General features: G+C 40.0%; 1 protein-coding gene across 4 annotated transcripts in view; it reads right to left on the minus strand.

Moving 5' to 3' along the window:
- Positions 1-372: 372 nt before the first annotated feature.
- Positions 373-26,464, minus strand: part of LOC126467730 (uncharacterized) — a 216,203-nt gene continuing 190,111 nt past the window's right edge. For all 4 annotated transcript variants that reach the window (XM_050096491.1, XM_050096490.1, XM_050096489.1 and 1 more), the window contains 2 exons: positions 13,100-13,245; positions 373-883 (listed from right to left, as the gene is read on the minus strand). In XM_050096491.1, the coding sequence (XP_049952448.1) occupies positions 566-883; positions 13,100-13,245 (464 nt within the window). In that variant the 3' untranslated portion in view covers positions 373-565. The remainder of the gene's footprint in view (positions 884-13,099; positions 13,246-26,464) is intronic.

The raw sequence follows: 26,464 nt of genomic DNA on the forward strand, positions 1-26,464 counted from the left end.
CATTCCAAGGGAAGTACACAGAAAGGAATAATAAGACCTCTTATAACCACATATATAGTGTAGTTTGTATACAATCTTTGTCACTAGATAACTCCGTAAAAACTGTCATATTATACGTGCTTCAGCCCGTTTTAACATTCTTAATTTAATATTTGGAAAGCCTTCATTTATTATAAATGTAACAAACATTTCAATACAAAATGAAAGTTTGAGATCCTACAGAAGAAAATGTGGAGATGCGTTTGTGGCAGAGGGTGAGAGAGGGAGGGAGGACGAGGGGGGGGGGGGGATGGGACAGCAGCCACCAGATAAACTGGTACAAAAATTCACAAAACTGCAGGGTAGATTATATATTTTCTGGTGATAAACTGATGGTAATATATATTAATTTTTATTAGAAAAAAGTTCTGCTGTAAATAATACATCCACTGTACATCAATCATCTTGCTATATACTACATTTACAACATAACGTACAAAAGAATACTAAATTGGTTTCTTAAAGATGGACACACCAAGAAGATATATGTTAAATAGATATTGTGAGCTGCAAATACAGTAATCTGTTATATTCCTTTCCTCCTGGCACCCAACCTTCTGAAGATGGGAGGTCTATAATTTGTTGCTGTTTTCCCTGATGACGACAATGTATCTTTCTCAAATTCCTTGATACAAACAGGTCCAAAACGTACTGTTTTACAGGTGTCACTAGTGGGAGCCCTGCTGAGTTCCTCTTGCTGCTCATCATCACTGCAAAAATTATCAGTGCTCCGACAAATATAATCTCCATCTTCGGATTTTGTGGAATCATTACTCAAATAATGGACAGCTTCACAAACCACTCCCAAATCTGAAGCACGAGATCTGGCTACAGATTCCAGAAGCTGCAGGTACAAAGAGAAAAAAGAAATCTGTTAGTATAAGACAGATGAAGGACATACTGGATGTAGTCCACCATGACCAAAACTTACATCGTTGAGATTTACATTTTCCCCAAGATAAATTTAGAATATGTAGAAGCTATATTTTGCAATAAAGTTAATGTGAAGCATCACAAACTTAATAACCAGACCCAGCCTGAAGTATTCACTCTACTTTGTACAATATCCTAGCTAAAAGTACACATGAATTAATTTGATGACAACATGATATGGTGCATTTATCCTTACTTTCGTTGATTCCAATGAAAAATTGTTTTCGGCATTTTATTCTGGTTATATCAACAGCTATATATTTTTTTACTTTCACAAAATTTTAAAAAGCTGTTGAGAAGGAGCCGCATTTACTGTAAAGGCCACAAAATTCTTTATTATAACCTTAAGAACACTGAACATATTCACTTTGGGCAAATGAAAAGCGGAATTAATCAGGAGATGTGGAAAATGTGAAGATGACACTGAGCTGCTCAATCAAATGCAGAAAAAAACAGTATCCACACAAAGAAAATTACAACAGATGGCACTGACTGCCCAAATAAGTTCATTACACCACCATACTAGTAGTTCATCCCAGGGAAACACCAAAAATATAGACAGTGGCAGTATGAGCTGTAGCAGATCAAAATTTTACTTTTATTTCTATTTGTAAGTTGCAATAAGTCTATCATATGTTGCTGGTTATATTTTCATTGGACATACATCATGCAAAATTCATTTCTGCGATCTACATAAAGGTAACATTTTTTCTTCAGCTGTTGAAGACAGAAATACTATCTCTGTTGTACATAACCGGAAGAAGTATAACTTTTTTTTTCAGAACTGACATTTTCATTCTTGGAATGAAGAGACAGACAGCTAAAAACTGGAGACATGCAGAAAAGATGTATGGGTGTACTTTTGACAGTATATTTATTGGTCACATATGCAAAGAGGGATTAACACATGAAACCTGCATGTCAGATTACTGGAGAAAACAGAAACATTTTGTATGAACAATTTGTATGAAGCTTGAAGACTGAATCAATTTAATGCCTCTTTAGGTGGTGTTAATCTTTCCAGTCTCTGAGCCACAGAATGGCAAAAAACACAAGTTTCATCATTTCCTCCTCAGGGGCCTTCTGCTTAAATGTATTTAGTGAAATGACTTGCAAAATTTGTCACTTGTTTCAGCTGTTTTTATTGATTTTTTTTGTACGTGCCTGAATTCTTGTGGCAAGATTTCAGCATCTGAAACAGCTTCTGCCTCAATGCATCGAGATCCTCAGAATAGACCATATCGGTGTTGGATGATTGTAGCAGGTAACATGCAGACACTGGAACGTATAGGTTGGTCTCCATTAAACACCGGGGCTGTCACACACATTTGGTTTTCAGCAAAGAACGATGCAAAGAAACAGCAAGGTGCTATCTATCTCTACCTCCACTACAAACTTCATGTGGTCCTATGCCATTAAATGGTTTGCGGGATAGAGTCATAAAAGAAGCAATCAAGATAAATAATAAATGGTCACATACACAATAAAGATGATGGCTTGTGGCTAAGCACAGCTTGGAACCCAGCCACCAGAAGGTCGAAGTAGGTGCTCAACAAAAATGTTAACTTATAAGGTGCAGGACTGGGCACCAAAGAGATCATAGGCTGTAGCATGGCTAAGTGAGAAGAGCAGCTATCACTACTTGATAGTACCTGAGGAGCAGCGGTTCCAAAGCTCATAGATATTTAACCACTTGCAACGAAGGAAAATTCAAGTAAATTTTATCAACAAAGACATCTGTCACAAACACAGCAATAGATGGCAAATGCCATGGTAAAATAAATATCATTCACTAGCCTGAAAAGTGGAATACATTTTTAATACTGGCTCAGTTATTTTTAACATTTTACCTTCTGATTCCTGGGGATATTTTTCATTTTATGCAAACTTGGCTCATTATGCATGTCATACCACAAATTCTCCTTGTCTAATACAGTCACACAATTATGACAAAAAAACAAAGGGGTTATTTTTTTATGTAACATGAAACTATTACTGATCCAGACATTCAATAAACTGCACACACATTACACTATTTCTTCAACATGCTCAAATAGACTCTTCAAACAGATATGGACATCCCATTACTAGTCTGTCCATGCAATAAATGCCAACATCCACACAGATGTTATGTCATTGTTGCAAATATGACAGCTGCCTAGTGATGCATATACACCATTTTCATTCAAAAACTGTGTCACACAGTGTATGCAGCACATGTTGAGCGCTACACTACATTATCGTTTCTACTGTCACTGAAACTTTTAAGCTATTCTTTGGTTTTGGAATGAATGAATGAATACACCCACATTTACAGAAATGCTTTGAGAAATTGTTATCTTCCACACAAGGAGGTCTTTACAAGACAAACACTACTTCAGGTGTGGTTTCCTACAAAGGTGTTTGATGACCAGTACGAATGATGAACAACACAGTTATAAGCTATTCTTCGATCAAATAAAACTGTGGCCATCTGTGATGTTCTTCTCTGCACCTACATCTATAATCTGCAAATTACTGCGAAGTGCATGGCAGATGGTACAGCCCAGTTATTAGGGTTTTTCACATTCCATTCACATATGGAGTGTGGGAAGAATGATTGACTAAATGCCTCCGTGCATATTGTAATTTATCAATTCTTGTCCACACTATCCCCACAGGAGCGATATGTAGAGGGTTTCAGTATATTCCTAGAGCCATCATTTGAAGCCAGTTCTTGATACTTTGTAAGTATGCTTTCTCAGTATGGTTTACGTCTATCTTCAAGAATCTGCCGGTTCATTTTCTTCAGCATCTCTGTGATACTTTCCCATGGATCAAATAAAACTGTGACCATCTGTGATGTTCTTCTCTGTATACACCCAATATACCCTGTTAGTTCATTTGGTACACATCCCACAAACTCGAGCAATATTCTAGGAAGGGTCAGATGAGTGATTTGTATGCCTCCTTTTTTTTAACTGACTGCATTTCCCCAGTATTCCACCAATAAACTGAATTAACATTATTTACCCAAGTCTGAGTCTATGTGCTCCTTCTATTTCACATCCCTACTGCACCCAGGTATTTATTATTTATACAAGTTAATGATTCCTGCTGTAACTCACTGAACCAAATGCTAACCAAAAAATTATTCTATTTGATGACAAATTTATATCATTATTTCAAAATAGGTACTCTGGAAGGACATTGAACAACCATGTAAGAAAACCATGGAACAATAGAGGAATTGAAGTATCTTGTGAAAGGAAAAGGGAAATGTATCTGCTGGCAAGAACAAGTAGAGACCCTGTAGTAGTTGCACATTATGAACACTATTCAAAATTACTAAGAAGTTATTAAAAAATCAATGAAGATGCACATCACGTCAAGAATCAGTTATTCCTAGAACAGACTGGAATTTAGTGAATTGAGGGTGAGGACAACTAGCAACAGAACAGGATAACCCGACTATCGAACTGAATGGGGGGGCATAAATGATTGGTCACTGGTACCAAATATATTTAATAATCATTTCTCAAATACAGCACAAGTATAGGGACAAACAGTCCATGAGAAAAATCATAATACTCTGTTAAAAAGCAACTATCATAGAATTCAATCATAAGAATGGATCACCAGCTTCGCATCCTGAAAGTAGGAACACTATGTATTCTCTCAAAATTAAAAGCTCATCTGGTTTTGACGGTGTTTCCAAAAGAATACTAAAGATTTGTTCCTATACAGGCAGATTATTATTAATGTTTAAAAACACCTAAAGTGATGTAGATGAAGTCGAGACAAGTAGTTTGAGATAAGGTACATGGGGTTGCAAATGTCAGGAAATACCCCAAAAGTGAATGACAAATATTGAACATGTGATGTCACCAGATGACATATCTATTCGCAGGTGTAGGAATTGGGCTTGTCGATCCTACCCCCGCTGGAAGGGGGGCAGTGTTTCACTTTGATCCACTTGGGTACTCTGTATTCGTTCTTCATTATATGGTAGTGCTTGCGATAGTGGTAATCCAATACTACAATGATTCAGTTTACAATTACGAAAACAGAATAACACAGCAAAGCAATATGTGGCAGTGACCTCTATCAGTAAGAGTAGGATTAACAAGCCCAACGCCTGCATGTGTGGTGAGGTACATCATCTGGTGGCACTCACATGTTCAAAATTTAGTTTTGGGGTATTTCCCGACATTTGTGACCCCAAGTGTTTTATATCAAATTACTTATGTCAAAGTTCTCTACATCACTTCAGGGTTTTTTAATGTCATTAAGAATCACTCTGTATAGTAATTTATGATTTATCTGTAATATATAGTGCATCACTAACTCAATGCCTTTTTCCAGAGACTGAAGTATGCCATTGTCAAACCACTCTTTAAGAAAGTGATAGGAGAGATTTCAATAACTATGAACCTGTTTCACTGCTGATATCATTCCCAAAAATTTTTGAGAAGTTCATGTATTCTAGAATAATATCTCATCTGAGCAACAATAATATCCCCAGAAAATGTCACAGTTTGGGCCTCAGAGGAGTTGTTCTGGTGAGAATGCCACTTATACGTTCACTCAACAAATTTAAAAAAGTGCCGATTGGTATTTTCTGCGACCTATCTAAGGCATCTGACTGTGTGAATCACAATATTCTCCTATATAACTGATGTTTTATGAGATTGATGGTATAGCCAACCAATGGATAATGTCATATCTAACCAAAAGAATGCACAAAGTTTTACCTAATAATACAACCACTGCACTCTGGGGACATTATTCTGAATGGCGAGAAATCACGTATCTGGTTCTCAAAGCTTCAGTCTCAGGTCTACTACTGTTCCTCATAAATTGAGGTGACAAAACACATGGGATAGCGATATGCACATATACAGAAGGTGGTAGTATTGCATACACAAGGCATAAAAGGGCAGTGCTTTGGCAGAGCTGTAATTTTTGCTTGGGGTCACATCCCAGGGCCGCACCCAGAAAATGAAGAAACCACCTAACAAAAAAATCTTCTAAGTGGTTAGCCGTGATATCAGCCTTCTTTGCAAATTCTGCCAAAGACAAATCAGTATCCGCTGCCAACACAGAGCGTAATTTGGTGGGGAGTCTTAAGCAACATGAGATGTAATGCAAGTTCCCTTAGAACTTATGAAGTTTTCAGTTGCACAGAAGCCTGCAGAGAAAGCAAGATTTTTTTTTTAACATTCATGAGGCAATTAATAACATTGCACATCTAGGCATACTACACCAACGGTAAGTGTAACACATGGTGAGGAAATAACAAATAGGGTGAAAATTTCAAAACTTTTAAGTGTTCACAGTGACGAGAATTTAAACTGGAGAAAGCACACTTTGAAACTCCTATAACAACTTAGTTCAGCCACAGCTGCACTTAGAATCATTGCATATATTGGGGTAAGGCAAATCATTTTCATTCAATGTTGTCACAAGTAATAATGTTCTTGAGTAACTCTTCTTTAAGAAAGAAAGTATTCATTGCTCAAAAATGCAATGTAAGAATAATACACTCCTGGAAATTGAAATAAGAACACCGTGAATTCATTGTCCCAGGAAGGGGAAACTTTATTGACACATTCCTGGGGTCAGATACATCACATGATCACACTGACAGAACCACAGGCACATAGACACAGGCAACAGAGCATGCACAATGTCGGCACTAGTACAGTGTATATCCACCTTTCGCAGCAATGCAGGCTGCTATTCTCCCATGGAGACGATCGTAGAGATGCTGGATGTAGTCCTGTGGAACGGCTTGCCATGCCATTTCCACCTGGCGCCTCAGTTGGACCAGCGTTCGTGCTGGACGTGCAGACCGCGTGAGACGACGCTTCATCCAGTCCCAAACATGCTCAATGGGGGACAGATCCGGAGATCTTGCTGGCCAGGGTAGTTGACTTACACCTTCTAGAGCACGTTGGGTGGCACGGGATACATGCGGACGTGCATTGTCCTGTTGGAACAGCAAGTTCCCTTGCCGGTCTAGGAATGGTAGAACGATGGGTTCGATGACGGTTTGGATGTACCGTGCACTATTCAGTGTCCCCTCGACGATCACCAGTGGTGTACGGCCAGTGTAGGAGATCGCTTCCCACACCATGATGCCGGGTGTTGGCCCTGTGTGCCTCGGTCGTATGCAGTCCTGATTGTGGCGCTCACCTGCACGGCGCCAAACACGCATACGACCATCATTGGCACCAAGGCAGAAGCGACTCTCATCACTGAAGATGACACGTCTCCATTCGTCCCTCCATTCACGCCTGTCGCGACACCACTGGAGGCGGGCTGCACGATGTTGGGGTGTGAGCAGAAGACGGCCTAACGGTGTGCGGGACCGTAGCCCAGCTTCATGGAGACGGTTGCGAATGGTCCTTGCCGATACCCCAGGAGCAACAGTGTCCCTAATTTGCTAGGAAGTGGCGGTGCGGTCCCCTACGGCACTGCGTAGGATCCTACAGTCTTGGCGTGCATCCGTGCGTCGCTGCGGTCCGGTCCCAGGTCGATGGGCACGTGCACCTTCCGCCGACCTCTGGCGACAACATCGATGTACTGTGGAGACCTCACGCCCCACGTGTTGAGCAATTCGGTGGTATGTCCAACCGGCCTCCCGCATGCCCACTATATGCCCTCGCTCAAAGTCCGTCAACTGCACATACGGTTCACGTCCACGCTGTCGCGGCATGCTACCAGTGTTAAAGACTGTGATGGAGCTCCGTATGCCACGGCAAACTAGCTGACACTGACGGCGGCGGTGCACAAATGCTGCGCAGCTAGCGCCATTCGACGGCCAACACCGCGGTTCCTGGTGTGTCCGCTGTGCCGTGCATGTGATCATTGCTTGTACAGCCCTCTCGCAGTGTCCGGAGCAAGTATGGTGGGTCTGACACACCGGTGTCAATGTGTTCTTTTTTCCATTTCCAGGAGTGTATATGATGAAACTTCCTGGCAGATTAAAACTGTGTGCCGGACCAAGACTCGAACTCAGGACCTTTGCCTTCAGCGGGCAAGTGCTCTACAACTGAGCTACCCAAGCACGACTCACACCTCGTCCTCACAGCTTTACTTCCGCCAGTATCTCGTCTTTTACTTTCCAAACTTTACAGAAGCTCTTCTGCGAACCATGCAGGACTAGCACTCCTGAAAGAAAGGATATTGTGGAGACATGGCTGAGCCACAGCCCGGGGGATGTTTCCAGAATGAGATTTTCACTCTGCAGCGGAGTGTGTGCTGACATGACACTTCCTGGCATATTAAAACTGTGTGCCGGACCGAGACTCTAACTGATGTTCACCCACAATCATCTTGTAGGCATCTGTTTAAGCAGTTGGGTATTCCCTCATGAAGTTCGTTGCAAATAATCCACAGCATTTCAAAAGGAATAACGATGTTCCTAACTGCAAAAGCAGAAGTAAAAATGACATTCACTACTCCTCATTCAGGTTGTCTTTAGCACAAAAACAGGTGCACAATGCAGTAACAATTTTTTTCATCACTTATCCAGTGATATAAAATATCTGAGACAATAGCAAATTAAAATATGGAAGCAAACTGAAAAATCTTCTGGTTGACTGGTTGGTTAAAGGGACCAAACTACTAGATCATCAGTCCTTTTGTCCTCAAACCGATCAGTCTATATGGCTGTAGATCAGAGATAGCCTATGCGCAAGATCCAGAGGAAGAGAACCCCAGGTCTATGAACATCAGCAAAGCTCAGGTACAGGACAAAAAGAAGAAAGGGAGACAGAGAAAAAAAGGCATGCAAGTTGCCCCATCCAGGGAGCAGACAGAAGCCCCTGAAAGCACAGAGCAATGAGGGTACATACATCCCCAGGCACCTGCCAGTTACCAGAGGTACTATGCTCCAAGATTCCCTTGGAAAGGCTAGCAACATGCACAGGTCAAGAGAAGCACAGGGAGACAAAAGATGCACTAGACTAACAGATCACAGAAGAGGGACAGAAGAAGAGTAAAAAAGCAGGTAGGGTGAGGACTGGGCAGGACCACCAAACCCAAATAGCTGCAGCTCAGTCTGTACAGAGGTGGTAACAGAGTGTTCTGCCAAGCCCTCAATGGGCCGAAAAGGTTAAGTGGCCCTCTCCTAAACAGAGTGGTAAAACACCATTTCATGAATAAAATATAACACTAGGGGTAGCAAGTCAGGGAGATTAAGAGTCCGCTTCAGGGTAGCCATGTTGGGACAGTCCAACAGAATGAGGACCACAGTCAAATGGGGACAACGACGACAGTGGGGTGGGTCCTTGCAACAGAGAAGATGACTATGTGTCAGCCAGGTATGGTCAATGCGGAGCCAGCACAGGATGGTAGAGTCTTTGCGAGAGGTCTGCACTGAGGACTCTGCAGATTCGTACTCTCCTTTATCACCTGCAATTTGCCTGGCAAAGTCAGTGTGAGCCAGTCCATATTCCAGGCATATAAACTTGACGGCATAATACCAATTGGAGGTCTGTTTCCGGTATACCAATCTCAAGAGTCGGTTTGCTGGTAGCCAGTTTGGCCATGCCATCAGTGAGTTCACTGCCCAGGGAAGTTTCTTCTTGACAACTCCTATCCTGCAGAAAAATTTCTGTTATTGTAATGTGCAAAAGGTGGTGGGTAGGAAATATAAAGATGATGTGACTTACCATACGAAAGCGCTGGCAGGTCGATAGAAACACAAACACACACATACATACATACACACAAAATTCTAGCTTTCGCAACCAATGGTTGCTTCATCAGGAAAGAGCGAAGGAGAGGGAAAGATGAAAGGATGTGGGTTTTAAGGGAGAGGGTAAGGAGTCATTCCAATCCCGGGAGCGGAAAGACTTACCTTAGGGGGAAAAAAGGACAGGTATACACTCGCACACACACACACACACACACACACATCCATCCGCACATACACAGACACCAATTAGTGTCTGGTGTCTGTGTATGTGCGGATGGATATGTGTCTGTGTGTGTGTGCGCAAGTAGACATTTGTCTGTGTATGTGCGGTTGGATATGGGTGTGTGTGCGAGTGTATACCTGTCCTTTTTTCCCCCTAAGGTAAGTCTTTCCGCTCCCGGGATTGGAATGACTCCTTACCCTCTCCCTTAAAACCAACATCCTTTCATCTTTCCCGACGAAGCAACCGTAGGTTGCGAAAGCTTGAATTTTGTGTGTATGTTTGTGTTTGTTTGTGTGCCTATCAACCTGCCAGCGCTTTCGTTTGGTAAGTCACATCATCTTTGTTTATATATATGTCTGTGTATGTGCGGATGGATATGTGTGTGTGTGTGTGTGTGTGTGTGTGTGTGTGTGTGTGTGTGTGTGTGTGTGTGTGCGCGAGTGTATACCTGTCCTTTTTTCCCCATAAGGTAAGTCTTTCCACTCCCGGGATTGGAATGACTCCTTACCCTCTCCCTTAAAACCCACATCCTTTCGTCTTTCCCTCTCCTTCCCTCTTTCCTGACGAAGCAACGGTTGGTTGTGAAAGCTTGAATTTTGTGTGTATGTTTGTGTTTGTTTGTGTGTCTATCAACCTGCCAGCACTTTTGTTTGGTAAGTTACATCATCTTTGTTTATATATATATGTGTGTGTGTGTGGAATGTTTCCCTCTATTAATTTATATATATATATATAAAACAGGTGTGATGCACACACATGGTCCACTACCTGGGTAGCAGCCTCTGATGAGTACTGCACACGTGACCCATTTAGTGTGACCCTATAGTTCTCAATAATATGGCCCATGTCCAAGAAGTTGCAGCCTAGCTTGTTATAGAAACTTTGAAGTCTCTGGTTCAATCCTTCCACTCGACTCAGAACTAGGCGGCCATCAGCAGATCTGTAGGCACTGCTGTAAAGTGTGAGCTTCAGCTGGTATTCTTAACCTTCTCTGCCAGTCACTGAAATGATCCAACTATGACCGTCCTGCTCCAAAGATAAGCATCATCATATGTTTTAACAGATCACACAGTCTGCAGTTGGTTGCAACTTGTTCCCTCAATGGCTGTCGAAATAGCCTCTTCAATATGTTGAATGAGGCCCCCCAGACACAGACACACAAACACACACACACACACACACACACACACACACACACACACGCACAGAAGGGAACCTGGTGTTCCTTCCTGTGTCCTGCTACCACTGCCCTAACTGCTACTGCCTGTACGTTTGAGCTGCCAACAATGAATAGACTCATTACGCTTTGGCTTTTGCTTTTGCATTTGCCTCCAAAAGAAGATTTTATTAAGGAAAAAGAATAACCTGTGGTAAAAATTACTGGCATCTTAACTTTTTCACAATATAGCCGCTAACAAATTCACAAATACTGTTAACTTACGATAAATGTAGATAATATACCCTCATCTTTAAAGTGAAAACTAGTTGTAATGCAGTAAGTTAGTTATAAAATATTCAACAGAAACTAAATCACAAATGCTAATTTATTAGAAAATAGTTATGCAAATGACAGTGGTAAGTTCTGAAAATTTTCTAAACGTAAATTTATTCACATTGATATCTACTTAAATTTGAGGTGAAGTATTCTTTGACAGTAACAGTAAATTACAAACATCGAATTTTTACAAAATATATCATCCACAATAATTCTGAGTCAAGGGCACCTATACAAAAGTTTGTAAAGTGGGAGGGGGGCTACTCCTGTAAACCTGGGAGTATGCAGTATTTCTAATGTTTTGGAAGATGAATAGTGACTTGTAAGCTGCCATAAAAAGTTCCAGTTCCGAGCATGTTAAAGACCTGCATAATACGGATGCCTGACTACGATATATTTTTTTCCTTTCCCAAGAGCTAGGTGGAGTGAGGGATGGAGCCCCTTGCCCCCAGGGTATGGGCACCCTTGTTCTGAATGAAAAAGTGTTACTACTGTATACTTATGCTGTGCAGTTGTAATTACACAACAAGGCAGATAAAATGGAAGAGATTATATATCAAACCAAAAACATGAATGAAAATCCTGATGTCATTCTAACTATAATCACTGATGCTATAACCCAATTAACAGACATTAAGGGAGCTAAAGGGTGCACAGCAATCAATGCAATCATTTAATTCCTCTGCTGTATGTCATACATGAATCATGACACTAGTGATTCTATGTTCATGGAAGGTTTGAAATAGTTGAGAGCCCATCTCCAGTTCTCTTTATACTGGAAAACTGAATGAAGTGTTGGGAAATAAGCTGACAGTTTGACTGCTATAATTACCTTGGTTTGTATTAGCATTTTTAAGTGACCAAAAATATGCACAGAAATACATATTTAAACAAGAATAATATGGAGGAAATCAAATGGAAGCACAATATAAAAAACCAAAAACCTCACAAAAAGGGTAGATTCAGAAAATGACACTAACACCAAGCAAAAACTCTGCTTAAGTCTGCTCTTTCGCAGTATCTCACTGTCATCAGTGTGTTTCTTCTATTCTGCAACACATGAAATATACATTGTTACACAGTAGATTTATTCTTTACAATGCTGTTTTGTGCTAATTTTTGTTAACAATCAAAAAATATTAAACATTTTAATATTTATGTCTTTTTACTTCTTTAGTGGTCTTTTGGATACTTCTCATACAGAATCTCATCTGCAACACAAGTGCCTGTTTCCTTAAAACATCAGCAAAACCTAATTCAAAACAACATTTAAAAAACCCCTCTATGTAACAACTTATACTTCATGTGCTATAGTTGTTTTTGGTACACTTCACTGTCCTTGAGCTACGAAAAGCATGTCTAGTGGTTAAGGAACGTGAGGTGATGTCCCAAGACATCATTTGATATTTTTGTTCATGTTAACTACTAATTTATTACATCCTGTAGATGTTGCCCCCCAAATAATGCCTTCCCAGTATTACATCATACTGTTTGCACATTGCTATGTAAAGTACTTCAGTTACGTACTCATAATTCACCGAGATGGTGCTGGCATAAGCAATTCACACAGTCTACTGCCAGCATCCTACAACACCCAAACAATATCCAACCTTAGGGCATCAATGTCGACTTTAATGTTTGTCCACAAACATATTTATCCTTCTATAACAGCTACAGTACTTTCAAAATAGTACAAGATTTTTACAATGTGTAGGATATATACCTTGTTTGCAGTCATTTTCTGTGACTGATCCTCTTCTTCTGGTTCCATATCTTGCCGTTGCTCTAAAGTAATGGTCTGTGGTTTCAAAATACCTCGCAGTTGTGGCTGTCCACCATTTATAGAAGGAACTCCTTGTCGTGTCTGATCTGCAATAAAAGAAATAAGTGTAATTTGTTCTTTGTTGTCTAGGTGGCAATTTGTCAATGAAACATTCAGTAACACTGCACAGATTATTGGGATTTATGACAATACATATTCTAGTAAAGGTCTTCTGTAACTTTATGGACTTGTCTGCAAGCAATCTGTATAAGCCTTTCACTCTGTGGCAGAGTGTGCACTGTTTTAAAATGTCCTGACAGATTAAAACTGTATCCCAGACCAAAACATGAAACCTCAGTTATCCAGGCATAACTCAAAACCAGCTTCAATTTTGCAATATCTCTCTCCTACTTTCCAGATTTGACATAAAGTCTCCTGCAAACTTCATGAGACTAACATTCCTTGTTTCCTGTAGATACAATATGTTAATTCCATTCTCATAAAATCTACAAAATTTTTGAATCACCACAATACTGCACAAGGCAGTTCGCTGAGCAAATTTAATAGCTGCAGACTTAATTAATGATACGCAAGCACAAGAGTGTCAGGCTACTCTTGGTAACTACTGTTTGCTCACTGAAACATGTTCTGTAATTCAGTGACTTTTAAATATATTCTGCCCCCCTCCCACCTTTCCCACGCGAAAAATGTCTCTCTTCTACCATTTGAGCACATACATAACTAAACAACAATTGTCTGCATGCCACTATCGAAGTCAGAGGTTCCTTAACCCTCAATAATGTCAACACAGCTTCACAATCATTAGTAAGATAAAGGGTATCAAATTCTCTTACAGAGCTCGTATGCAATGAAACTCTTTCTGTTTCTACCAGCACTTCAAATGTTCTATGATTCTTGAGTACCAACAATGTATAGCTGCCTACACATCCATTAACATTTTCTGAAACACTAGATGAATTCCTTAACTGTTTACACCATTGTTCTAGAAGGGTGGATGCACTCAAGCAAGGAGAGGTCCCCAGGACCAGGATTGCCTTTTTGAAACAAGCTACATAAAGGTTTAGATTAGACTGTTAGTAACTCATGAAAAGAATTTCAGACTATCTTGTGATCTGCTAGAGCCTTAAAAATAACACTAATTCCAAAATGTCATCATAGCCTAGTAGCTGAGATATTTGGCTGGTATGCTGAAGGTTGAAAGTTCAAAATCAATTGGGTGCATCTAGTTTTTTATACCTTTATCGACATAACTGCGATCATTGTTTTTATTCAATTAACTGGTTTTCGTTTCCAATCCTTTTCCACATCATTTCAACTGTCATATTAAATTTTTAGTTACTTGCATTTTATCTTCCACTTATACCCTTTTTTCATTTCGAATCTCTCTCCTTTGTGATTTTTATTATATTTATGTACTTACTTCCTTTTCATCATTTTATATTTTTGTTCATGTTAACTGCAACTACTAATTTATTACTCATTTTGCTTGAATTTAGTTTTATTTATGAAACCTTCTTTTGTTTAAATCTTCATCTGCTTTATTTTGTCCCTTATGCGAAAAGAATTTACTTTTTAAATGTTTGCCGGCCGCAGTGGCCGAGCGGTTCTAAGCGCTTCAGTTCGGAACCGCGCGACTGCTACGGTCGCAGGTTCGAATCCTGCCTCGGACATGGATGTGTGTGATGTCCTTAGGTTAGTTAGGTTTAAGTAGTTCTAAGTTCTAGGGGACTGATGACCTCAGATGTTAAGTCCCATAGTGCTCAGAGCCATCTGAACAACTTTCTTTTAAATGTTTGTTTGAACATTACCATCCAAAACAAATGTACATCTTGTACAAAAAATAAATTTTTGACACCAGTGCACAGCCAATATAAATAGATAATTTTGTCTTTCATTTTTTGAATACATCAGTATCCTTAAACTTTTAAATATTATGACATGTAAACGAAAATGATTAAATTCACAGGATCGATCTATCTCTCTCTCTCTCTCTCTCTCTCTAGCCTCTTCCCCACTGCGTCACGTGTGGTGTGTATGTGTCGTATGGTAAAACCGGGTATTGGGTCAAACAAGGTAACTTCAGATTTTATGAGTAAATGCTGCCATCGGTCACGTAACTCCCACAAGGGAAGGACCTCAGAGATGGCCAACCAATTTAATTCATTTTTGATGGGCCACTTGTGCATGAAGAAAAAGTAAGGACTATAAGATATTTTGGCTCACTACCATATTTTGAGAAAACCGTACTTAAAATTTGTAACACTAAATCAATCTAAAATTAACTGGATCAATAGATAAATGCAAACAGAGCAATTTTCATCATCATCACATATGTTGTCCAAAACCGCATACTTCTAGAAGGCAACACAAAAAGGGACTTTTATGACTCTCATTTATACACGCATGAAGGTAAACATATGTGAGCAAAAGTGGCGCTAGCCAAGTGACCAACACACCTGGTTTACAAGCAGAGATGCCGTGTCCAGTTCCTAAATAGTGAAGAATAATCTTTTAAGCCTTGTTGTATGGAAACAGGTCCAAAAAGGACTGCTGTGAATTATTCATGAAGAACCCACAGCAGCTGATCACGGGACACTATGTTTATACCTAGGCACAGACCAGAGTGTGTGCAAGTACAAAGACCCATGCATGTTACCCATTTGTCATTGATTGTGGGTAGTTAATTTTCGAAGAGTGAAGGTTTCCACCAGAAGAGAGTTGTTTTCTGTGGTTAGTCTGTTGCAAGCATCAGGGATACTTGCAGTGAACTGTTGATGTATTCCTAGAATACAACACTTTTTGCAAAATAATACATTGATATTCATAAGTGAAGAATTGTATCATGAAGTTGAAAGTGCTGAAATGGAATATGTCGAACTTGTTAGACTGTAATCATTTATATCATTCAGCAACATTCAAGTCGCAGTCAGGCCTTGCTTCAGCAGTTCTGGATGAGAATTATTAGCCTGAAATGAAATGGTCAAATTATGGAACAATACCCTTTGCAGTTGAAGTAAAAGTGGTAACTTTGGCCAAGGAACATCCAATTTGGAATCTGCAAGCTTTGCAAAAGAAAAGAGCAACAATGGCCTTTAAAAGGAAGAAGGATTTGGCATTGTGGGAAAAAGACATCATTATAGCAGGGACAAGATATGACAAATACCAGTACGTACATAAAAGTACATTCAATCAATCTGTCGAATCTGTTTGCCGTTACAATGAGAATCGTCCAGCAGTGGTCTGCTAGTGCAGTGCTTCAATTTATGACTAACAAGGCTTTTGTATCTGCTGCATCTTTATCTTGAGCAAAGAATTTCAAATCAGATAAAAAATTTGTCAAAGGCACATCACAAAATATGTCTTGAACATGAAGGTGGTGGTGGTGATGATGATGATTTGTTTGTGGGGCACTCAACTACACGGTTATCAGTGCCCGTACAAATTCCGGACCTTTGCTCAGCCCAATCTCGCCACTTTCATGATGATGAAATGATGAGGACAACACAAACACCCAGTCATCTCGAGGCAGGTGAAAATCCCTGACCCCGCTGGGAATTTGAACACGAAGGTAGAAAATACCAGAAATCCACTGAAACTGGCAGCACTTTTCAGGCCACAAATATCTTGATTATATAACCGACACCGACCAGTCAGTGTTTGACTATCAGACAAATGTCCGACAGATGTTACTGCATAACGGAGAAAAATGAACACTTGTTGCAGTCAGAAGTATACATAAAACCACACATTCATACATGACACAATACTCCATTACCACGTCTCCCAAATTGTTGTCTGTGTTCTCTTGTGTTTAAAAGGAACTAGTGATAAGTTTGGTCCTCGAGTTATACAACAAGTCACTCATTTAACCAATTCTTTAAAAATGTTTACATTACCTGCTCCAAATCCTGGATACTGACTTATTCAATTTTCAGAACATATCTCATGAACACTTTCAAGCCATGCAATGCTGATAACAGCTTTTGTCTCACATTAGATAAGTGGTGTGGACTTTTACTATTATGTATGATACTATGTTTACAGACGGCAAGGATCAACCAACTTGCACAGTAAAAGTAATTCCACCAAACTGTACACCTATGTGCCAATGCTGTGATGTTTATTTTTATCACCAAGTTAAAAACATTATTTCATGGCTTCTAAATTGCCATTGGCTTTCAGAAACCAAGTGGGAATTACATAACTGTATGCAATAACAGTCCATAGCATTAGGTATTCATGATCAACTTTCAACAATGGTTTTTCGGGCGATGTTATCATATGCATGGTATGTATCAGAATTAAATCCTTACAAAGAAGTATTTTTGAATATTAACCAAGTCTGTTTTCCACAGAATACTGGGAAGAAATGTCATAGTTGCTCAGAAATTTCATTCATTTGATGTGCCTGGTGCAAGGAATATATTTGCTTCTAATGTTTGTATGATAAATGCCATCCATCTAGTTGTTTGAAGAACTGTGAGGATATGTAACAGTGCACATAAAGCGTTTGCAGAATGATTAGGATAGAAATTGTAATTATTCAGTAATCAAAGTGGTTAATATTATTTATTGTTATATTCCCTATTGATGTATATTTACTTTATGAACCCTCTAATTCCAACCAATTCTGAAATGAAGAAAGTCACTTATGGTGGGGAAAAAAAAAATAGCAGTATACATGTAAGAATCAAACATGGAATCTCTACTCATGAACCTAGTGTCTTGGTCACTAGGCTATTGCCACTTTCACTGAAGTGTGTTTTTGATGATGAAAAATGCTGTTTACAATTCCCTTTGATACTGTTAATTTTGAGTCAATTTAGTGTCATGAACTTTAAGGGCAGTTCTCTCAAAACTTGGGGGGTTCATTCATTCACTAGTGTTCTGCCAAAAGGCAGGTTTTCACATGGTAGCTCTCCAGGCTGTCTGATCTTCTGCCATCCTCTTCAGGTTCATGTAGTTTCCTCTTCCCTTTATGTCATTTATTATCTTGTATCTCCTTCTTCCTCTCAGTCTTCTCCCACAAACCAGTCCTTCCAAAGCAACTGCTAGCAAGCACTCCCTTCTCAATTAATGTCCCAACCAGTTCTTTTTCCTTTCTCTTATAACCTCCAGCAAACATCATCTCTCACCAACCCTTTCCAATACTCTTTCATTACTCACTCTATCCACCCAGCTTATTCTCTCCACTCTCCTCCACATCCACATCTCAAATGCTTCTAATCTTTTTTCATCCTCATCTCAGCAGCCATGTTTCTGCCCCATATGGTGCCATACTCGAGACAAAACATTTGCCAAGCCTTTTCCTTAGACCTATATCTAGTTTGCCACATAACACTCTCCTCCTTCACTATGGCAATTTGAGTTTTCGCCTCCTGGTGACATCTCAAGTCTTCAGTTATTGTGCTTTCTAGACATTTAAATGCACTTACTTGGCTAATGGTAGATTGTCCTACTTTAATATTGGACGGTCTGCATCTTGTACTGATGACCATACTCTTTGTTTTTGCTGAGTTTATTTGCATCCCATATTCCACCCAAGCTTCATTCAGATCTTTCAGCATTTTATTCATTGTCTGCTTACTTTCTGCCACTAATACCATGTCATCAGCAAATCTCAATTCCTCTTTTCCCGTCTAAGCCTTTCACAATAATCTCTTCAAGGTACGCTTTAAACAACCGTGGGGAAAGGCAACATCCTTGTCTAATACCTCATCCAATGCTGCTTCCTTCTGACATTTCATTTCCAATCCTTATCTTTACTTTCTGGTGTAAATATAGATTCTGTATTAGTTGCCTCTCTTTCTGATCTACACCTTCCCTCTTCAAAATATCCATCAGCTTGTTCCACTGAACTCTGTCGAAAGCCTTTTCTAAATCTATAAAAACAACAAAGATTTCTCTATCTTTTTCCATATGTATTTCCCCTATAGTTCTTAACAGGCCAATAGCATCTCTTATTCCTTTTCCTCTTCTAAATCTGAACTGCTTCTTTGCAATCCCTCTATCTAGCTTGCCTTATAGCATTCTATTCAACACTCTCAGCAATAATTTTGCTGTGTGTGAAATTAGACTGATGGTCATATGCTCTTCACATTTGTTAGTGTTTCTCTTTTTCTCTATTGGTATCATAACTGTTGTAAGGAAGTCCTCAGGCCATTCCCCGTTGTCATGTATCTCATTACAGAGGTAGACTATTTCTCTCCTTGCCTTGTTTCCCAGGCTCTTCAACAGTTCTGCTGACAAATCATCAGTTTCACATGCATTCCTATTCTTCATCTCCTTTATCGCTTTTTCTACTTCTGCTTCCAAGATGGTGAATCCCTTTCCATCTTCTGGCACATATTGCTCCTCTTCAACCTTAATTTCACTTTGTATTTCATCCCACTTATACAGACATCTGTTCAAATCCTCCTGTGGTTCTTCTGCTAGAGTACCATCCGCTCTTTCTATTTCCACGTTATTCCTCTTTCTTTTACGTTCAAAAACTATCTCACCAACCAGTCTATACATCATTTCATACTTTCCCTCTTTCTCCATTTTCTCTATTTAATTGCATTTCTGTTTCATCCATTTTTCCTTTGCTTCTTTAGTTTCTCTTCTTAATGTATTATTCAGTTTCCTGTACCTCTTTTTCCTTTCTCGAGTTTCTATATTTTTCCACTTTCTCCATTGTTCCATCTTTTTCAATATGTTTTCTGTTATCCATTATTTCCTGGTCCTTTGGGATACTCTAATTCCCAGTACTTCTTTGGCAGAGTCCATGAGTCCTTCCCTCATTTTTATCCAATTGTCATTAACACTTTCATCAACACTACCTCTTTCCCATTTTTCCATAAATCTGTTTTCCAAATCTGATGCCTTTACTACCCCTTTGAGTCTTTCTTTTGCTTTACCTCTCTAGACCATTTTCAACTTCACTTGGGGGATAGTGAGTCAAAATATCTTACAGTCCTTACCTTTGCTCATACATAAGTGACCTGTCAAAAATGAAGTGAATTGGCAGGCCTTGTCTGAGGTTCTTCCCTTGTCAGAACTACTAGCAATCATCATTCTGGGACTCATAAATAACCATCTTAGGAGCTGCCTCTTGCTTTCCCTTCTAGACATTTTTAAAGATTTTGCTGAAATTTTCTTTGCTGTAACATAGTTATGTAACTATTTTGATTAAGTATGTTTTTCAGGGTATTTCAATGTTCATATGATGCACATGATATGACGGCTAACTTTCCAATGGCATGTTTTGTTCAATCTTGCACTGTGGGGCAAAGTTTTGATGTACTGGGTGGGGCAAAACAGTGTTGGAAAAAGCTTGTAACGACACCTCCGGAGGTTAACTTGGTAGAAAGTGCAAAGAAATCACCAATAGGAGAAATAGAAAAGCAGTAATACTGACCTTTGCATATAAACATGATTTGGAAGTTGAAGAACAAGTCAGGGAAGATAAAGAGGGAAAGCAAAACTGAAAATGAAAACTTTTTATGTGATAGAGGTAGAGATAGAGAGAGAGAGAGAGAGAGAGAGAGAGAGAGAATTCTTCATCTTCATCAGGCAAAGAAGACCAAACGAAGCATCATATTTTGCAATGGCCATTCCAGCTCGAGATGCTCGAGTTTGTGCTCATGTGTGCATGAGGTGTGCCTGCTTGTGCGTGTGTGTGTGTGTGTGTGTGTGTGTGTGTGTTTGTGCTGCTTTATTGACAAAGGCTATGTCCGAAAGCTACACGTAAGTGTCTTTTAATAGTACCTACCTGCAACTTGATGTGTCTACTTACCAGTGTATGCTTCATTAACAATGTTCCAGTGCTGAGGAAGAAGACAATTACATTGTGGGTGATTTCTATTCTTAATAAAGGGTGTTTTTGATTTTTTTTATTAAGAACAATTATTGAGAGAATCTTGCCTATATAAATGAAATATTTAAAATTGTTGAAGTTCTTTGTTAAAAAAAAAAAGCAAAAAAGAAAATTATTGTATCCCTTGGTAGTATATTTAAGGATTTATATATGTTTTCATATTTTTTTGCAGCAGAATAAACACTTTTTTCTCATTTTCAAGTTTTTCATTCATTCAAATGGGTACCCTGTTTTATCAAATGGTGGGGCAAAATTGATTTTTTGTACCTAACTACATTTAGAACTGTTTTTTGCTGCAATGGTTTATTTTAAGCTGAAACTGGACTACTATCTCATTGAAAGGACAGGTAGGGCAAATAAAAATGTCCCAGAAGAGTGGATATGACTGGATGTGAATGTATGCATACACCCACACCCCGTGACATCCACACTGTGTATGCCCTTGATTCACTCCAGTTCATAGCGTGGTGCAGGCTGTGTCAGAGTAAGTGGAGCAGTGAAAGGGGATGACGATACTCACAGTGGAGAACCGGGTGTTTGTTATGGAAAGTTAACTGACAAAAAAGTCGTGAAAACAATGGGGTCAGTTGTTTGCCGAGAGGTTTACCAGTGTCAAAATGCCAGCGAAGATGCTATGCAATGCTTAATCCATAAATGATTTCAGACAAGATCTATTTTGACCAAGTCAAAACATATTCCGAAATGTTCCCGCACAATTAAATGCTTCAGAGTCCTACCAAATCAACTCGATAACTGTCAGAAGAGATCAGCATACCTTGTTGGTCATGCAGATGAATACTCCACCTGGACCTACACAGGCATCCCTAATGAGTGTCTGTTGTTCAGGCATTAAAACCAGCAGATGCTCCTCAGCACATCCAGTTTTTTGAGCAGCTGTTCACTGAGATAACAATGAATGGCTTGAACATGGATTGTTCTTTATGTCTGATGAAGCCTGGTTTCATTTGATTGGTTATATTAACTCACAGAATCAGGTTCTGGGCAGCAGAGAATCTGCATAACTTCCACGAAACACCATTGCATGATCAGTAGGTTTGGGTTTGTTGTGCAATGTCTGCATGCTGCATTATTGGTCCCGTCTTCTTTCATCAGACACTGACTTCAGCGTGTTACACTGTCAACATTTTGAAGCCATTTGTGACAGCATTAAAGGAGGACGAAAAGACCTACAGTTACTTTCAACAGGATGGAGCAAGTGCCCATACAACTGTCCCATGTTTGGAGCACATTTACACAATCTTCACGTCTGACAAAGTTGTTAGCAGAGGTCATTCTGGTCGCAGTCCTAGCTGGCCACCCAGGTCACCTGATCTGTTAGTGTGCAATTACTTTGTGTGGGGAGCCCTCATGTCTTAGGGGTATTGCAACAACCCTCATAGTCTTCTAGAACTGCAGCAGGAAATTTTGGACGAGACTGCAGCAATTCCAGCAGTACAGCTTCAACCCACCTTCAGCAACTTGCTGACCAGGGCTCAAAAGTGCCAAGAGATGAATGACGGTCACTTTCCACATCAGCTATAGTCAGATTAGTACTGTATTTCCTTTCCTCTGCTGTGTTTCTTTGTACCCTGGAACTCTGTTCTCACAGCTACTTTTATTTGCCCCAGCATGTATAAGAGATCTGAATAGCCTTAATTTGCAAACTTGTTGATCACTGAAAATAATCCATATGAATTAGAAGTTATGATACCCCATTTTTATCCTATGATATGTGCTCAGTACAGATATTGTGCTGATGTTCTTGTACCCCCACTATTGATTGATTTCCTCCTGCCCTCTTCTCTGACCATTTCCTACTTCCCCCATCTCTCTGTCAATGTTCTCCTTAACCTGTGCCCATCTCCTCCTCATTCCCTATCCATCTATCTCTTCTCCCTCCCTCCCCCCCCCCCCCCCCACTCCCGTCTCTCTTCTTACCTATTCCTCTCCACCTCTGAGCATCTCCTCCTGCCCTCCATCTCTGCCCCATCTCTGTCCATCTCCCCCTCCCCCCTCTCTTTGTCCATCTCCTCTTTCCTCACCTCTCCGTCCATTTACACTTCCTCGCGCATCTCCTCTGGCCCCAATCTCTCTCTTCATTTACACCTGCTCCACTATTCCTATCCATCACCTCCTGGCCCTCTCTCCCCACACCACCTCCTCCACACATAACCCTATTCATCTCCTCCTCTCCACTCTCCCCATTGACCTCCTCCTCCTCCTCCTCCTCCTCCTCTCCCCACCCTCCCTCCTGCCCCCTTCTCTCTGTGACTCACTTCCTTCTCCTCTCCTTTTGTCCATTCACTCCGATCCAACCCCTCTCTTTGACCATCCCCTCTTCAACCCTTCACTTTTCCCTGTCCACCTCATCCACCCCCCCCCCCCCCCTCTCTCACCATTCATCTCCCCCCACCCCATCTCTCTACTTATCCTTCTCATCTACACATGTAGCCCACGCAAAATAGGTCGATAAAGCAGTTGATACTACTCCCATATAACATGTCTGTTGTGTAGGACAGCCTGTGGTATGGCACTAAGGCACGCCAGTACTCTTCTCACACCATCCATCCGTCATGAAGGTAAATCTATTTGCCAAAGACTATATATATATTATTCACATTTAGCCCTATCTCTGCTCCTATTGAACCTAGGAAGTTATAAACTCCACAGTACTGCTACTCGGAGGACATCTTGAACATACATACATAAATTACATACATACATGTATGCACGCATGCACGCACGCGCGCACACACACACACACACACACACACACACACACACACACACTGCAAACAGGGTGAACATAATTAAAGATCCAGTTTCAAAACGCTGTAGAAAGAGAAACATTGTTCAGAATGACATCAAATTTAAAAAGTATATTATTGATGCAGGGGGAAACATCAAGGAGCAAAAAAAAATTAATGAAAATTTTACTAATAAATGGTGCTGTAAATGTCTTAATGTAAATGGGGTTGGCTACAAATGATAGATGAAGTGCAGTATGACGGCTATGATTTCAGTTGCACATTACACCATCTGTACTGTTTAATATGCATGACTGCAAAAGTCTGCCAGTCAAAAGTTGTGCCACTGTTGGTAAAGAAAGCACATCTACCAAGGCAGGATTATACCACACAGGATGGGAACAATTGGTATGACATTTGTTTCTAACTGTTGTGATACTGACACAAGAAATGTTCAATATGCTGTCCACTGTTTTGTGCCACAAGTTGAAATTGAGAAACAAATTTTCACAACATATGGGAGCATCTTGCAGGTTACATTCAGAATACATTGCACAATGTGAGCCTCCAATTCAGCTATATTTGTAACTGGAGCACTGAACACAACATCTTTGGATAACCCCACAGTCAGATGTCACACGGATTAAAATCAGATGATCTGGACAGCCGGGCTGTAGGGAAATGACAGCTGATAATTCTGACCCTTCCGAAATGCCTCTGCAGCAGCTGCTTCAATAGCTGTGAAATGTGTGCCTAAAACTGATCCTACCCATGTTGAAGGGTTGGAATAATGATGGTGCACAGAGGACACTCGCAGCACTCACCAGTAATGGTACAGTTAACAGAATCTGCAAGACTCAGGATAGAGAATGTTCCATGGTCATTCAATGTTCACTTCCATGTGAGCCAGAAACTCCACAGCAACTGTTTGCTCTGCTAGCATGTCAGCAGGAAGCAGCTCCTATACATGGGTGATCTTGTATAGATAACAATGCAGGATGTTTCATAGGATTTTATGCACCATGCTCACATGCATGTTCAACTTTCGGGCAATTCACTGAGCACTGCATGTTTGCACATCACCACTCAACCCCTTCTGCTATGCTGGGGCCACATCTTTGACAGAAATCAGATCAACTTCTTTTCTCCCTCTCCTACACTGCACTTCAAAAGAACGCGCTTTTTCCAATTTTGTAACCATTTTCTCCAGACTCTTACCAGATATCGGACCAACACCTCTTTTCACACTCTTTAATGTCCAGAGCCTCTGCAGGGCTACTTCATGGTTACACTCATGTTGGATGTCTTAGAGACAAACTGAGGAACAGCCATGTGCCACGCATCTGTTGGTGTGCATATTCTGCCACTTGCAATGCAGCTATGGGTCATTTTCTTTTGCTCTGTGTTGTTTCACCCTGTGACCATAATATGCTGTTCAAATTTGACAACAATCTGAGCAGTGGTCCTCTTTCTACAGCGATCTGAAGCTGGCACATTAATTATGGACACCCTGTATAGGGCTCTCGACAGAACTTGAACCAACAATCTTCAGCATAAAAGCCAAATAAGTTAACCATTAGGCTATGGAACCTTTTGGATGTTAGTACTATATTAAAAGCTCTAGTGCATCACAAGATATTCTTAAATTCTTTGTTTCTGATTATTCACAAATAAGGATCCACCACAATGAATGGCTGTAGGGTGTGACACCTGAGCCTCCAACTTACACCACTGTACAGGTGGTTTGAAAAAGTCAGTCCTATCCCTGAGTACATCCTCTTGTCAGTATTTGCAGTTTCTGGCCTCATGCTGTATCCTGCAGAAATACTCTAGGAGAATTAAGTTTCACTCTGATGTTAAAGCTCTAATTTGTTTTAATTTCAATAATAAGTTCATTAAATTAGTCTCTGTAAAAACCATTTAGTAGCCTATTCTACTGGTCTGTCACACTTTTGCTGCTTAACCGGACACAATGGACTTTTGCCTCAGGTCTCCGCACAATATCTAAATTATAATTTTGTCATCGCACCAGTTTTCTTAATTAATCCTGCCACCAACTCCTCAACATAATGAACAGTTTAGTCATCTCAAAGTGTAGTTCCAAGTGGTCAAAAAAATCTCACTTGATCATTTTTTTCTCAAAATTCTCATGGTACACACAATCATCTCATCATTGTCATGCAGTGAATGTCACTGTGGGATTGCTTCTTGGAGGGTCCACCATCTAAAACTACATAACTGTGTTTTCATTGTGCAAAATAGTTCCAACTTTGAGGACAACAACATTAGGGTATTATGTTACTGAAGACTCTCAATTAACTGTTTACAACCATGGAACTAAAAAGGTTTTTCAGAACTTGCTGATGATGCATTTGAATTTTACAACCAGTAAGGGTTTGTGTATATACTATCTTATCACTGACTAATTAAGAGAGGTTGTCATACGGTTTTAATTATCACCTAAAAAAACAAATAAAAAAAAAGAAGCTGGTGGTGGTGTAATAAGTTTATTTGTTTGCAGATATGTGTCTGCAGTCCTGATCCATAGATGACTTCTTTAGCTCCACAGATGACTTATTTAGCTGCCTAATAACCACAGATAAGGGTTGGCTGTATCAGAATAACCCTGATATAAAGTAGCAATAACCAAGGAGTAGAAACATGGGGGATACACCATCCATGGAAAAAAGTGAAACCCCA

Source organism: Schistocerca serialis, chromosome 1 (assembly GCF_023864345.2).
Source record: "Schistocerca serialis cubense isolate TAMUIC-IGC-003099 chromosome 1, iqSchSeri2.2, whole genome shotgun sequence".
Taxonomy (NCBI): domain Eukaryota; kingdom Metazoa; phylum Arthropoda; class Insecta; order Orthoptera; family Acrididae; genus Schistocerca; species Schistocerca serialis.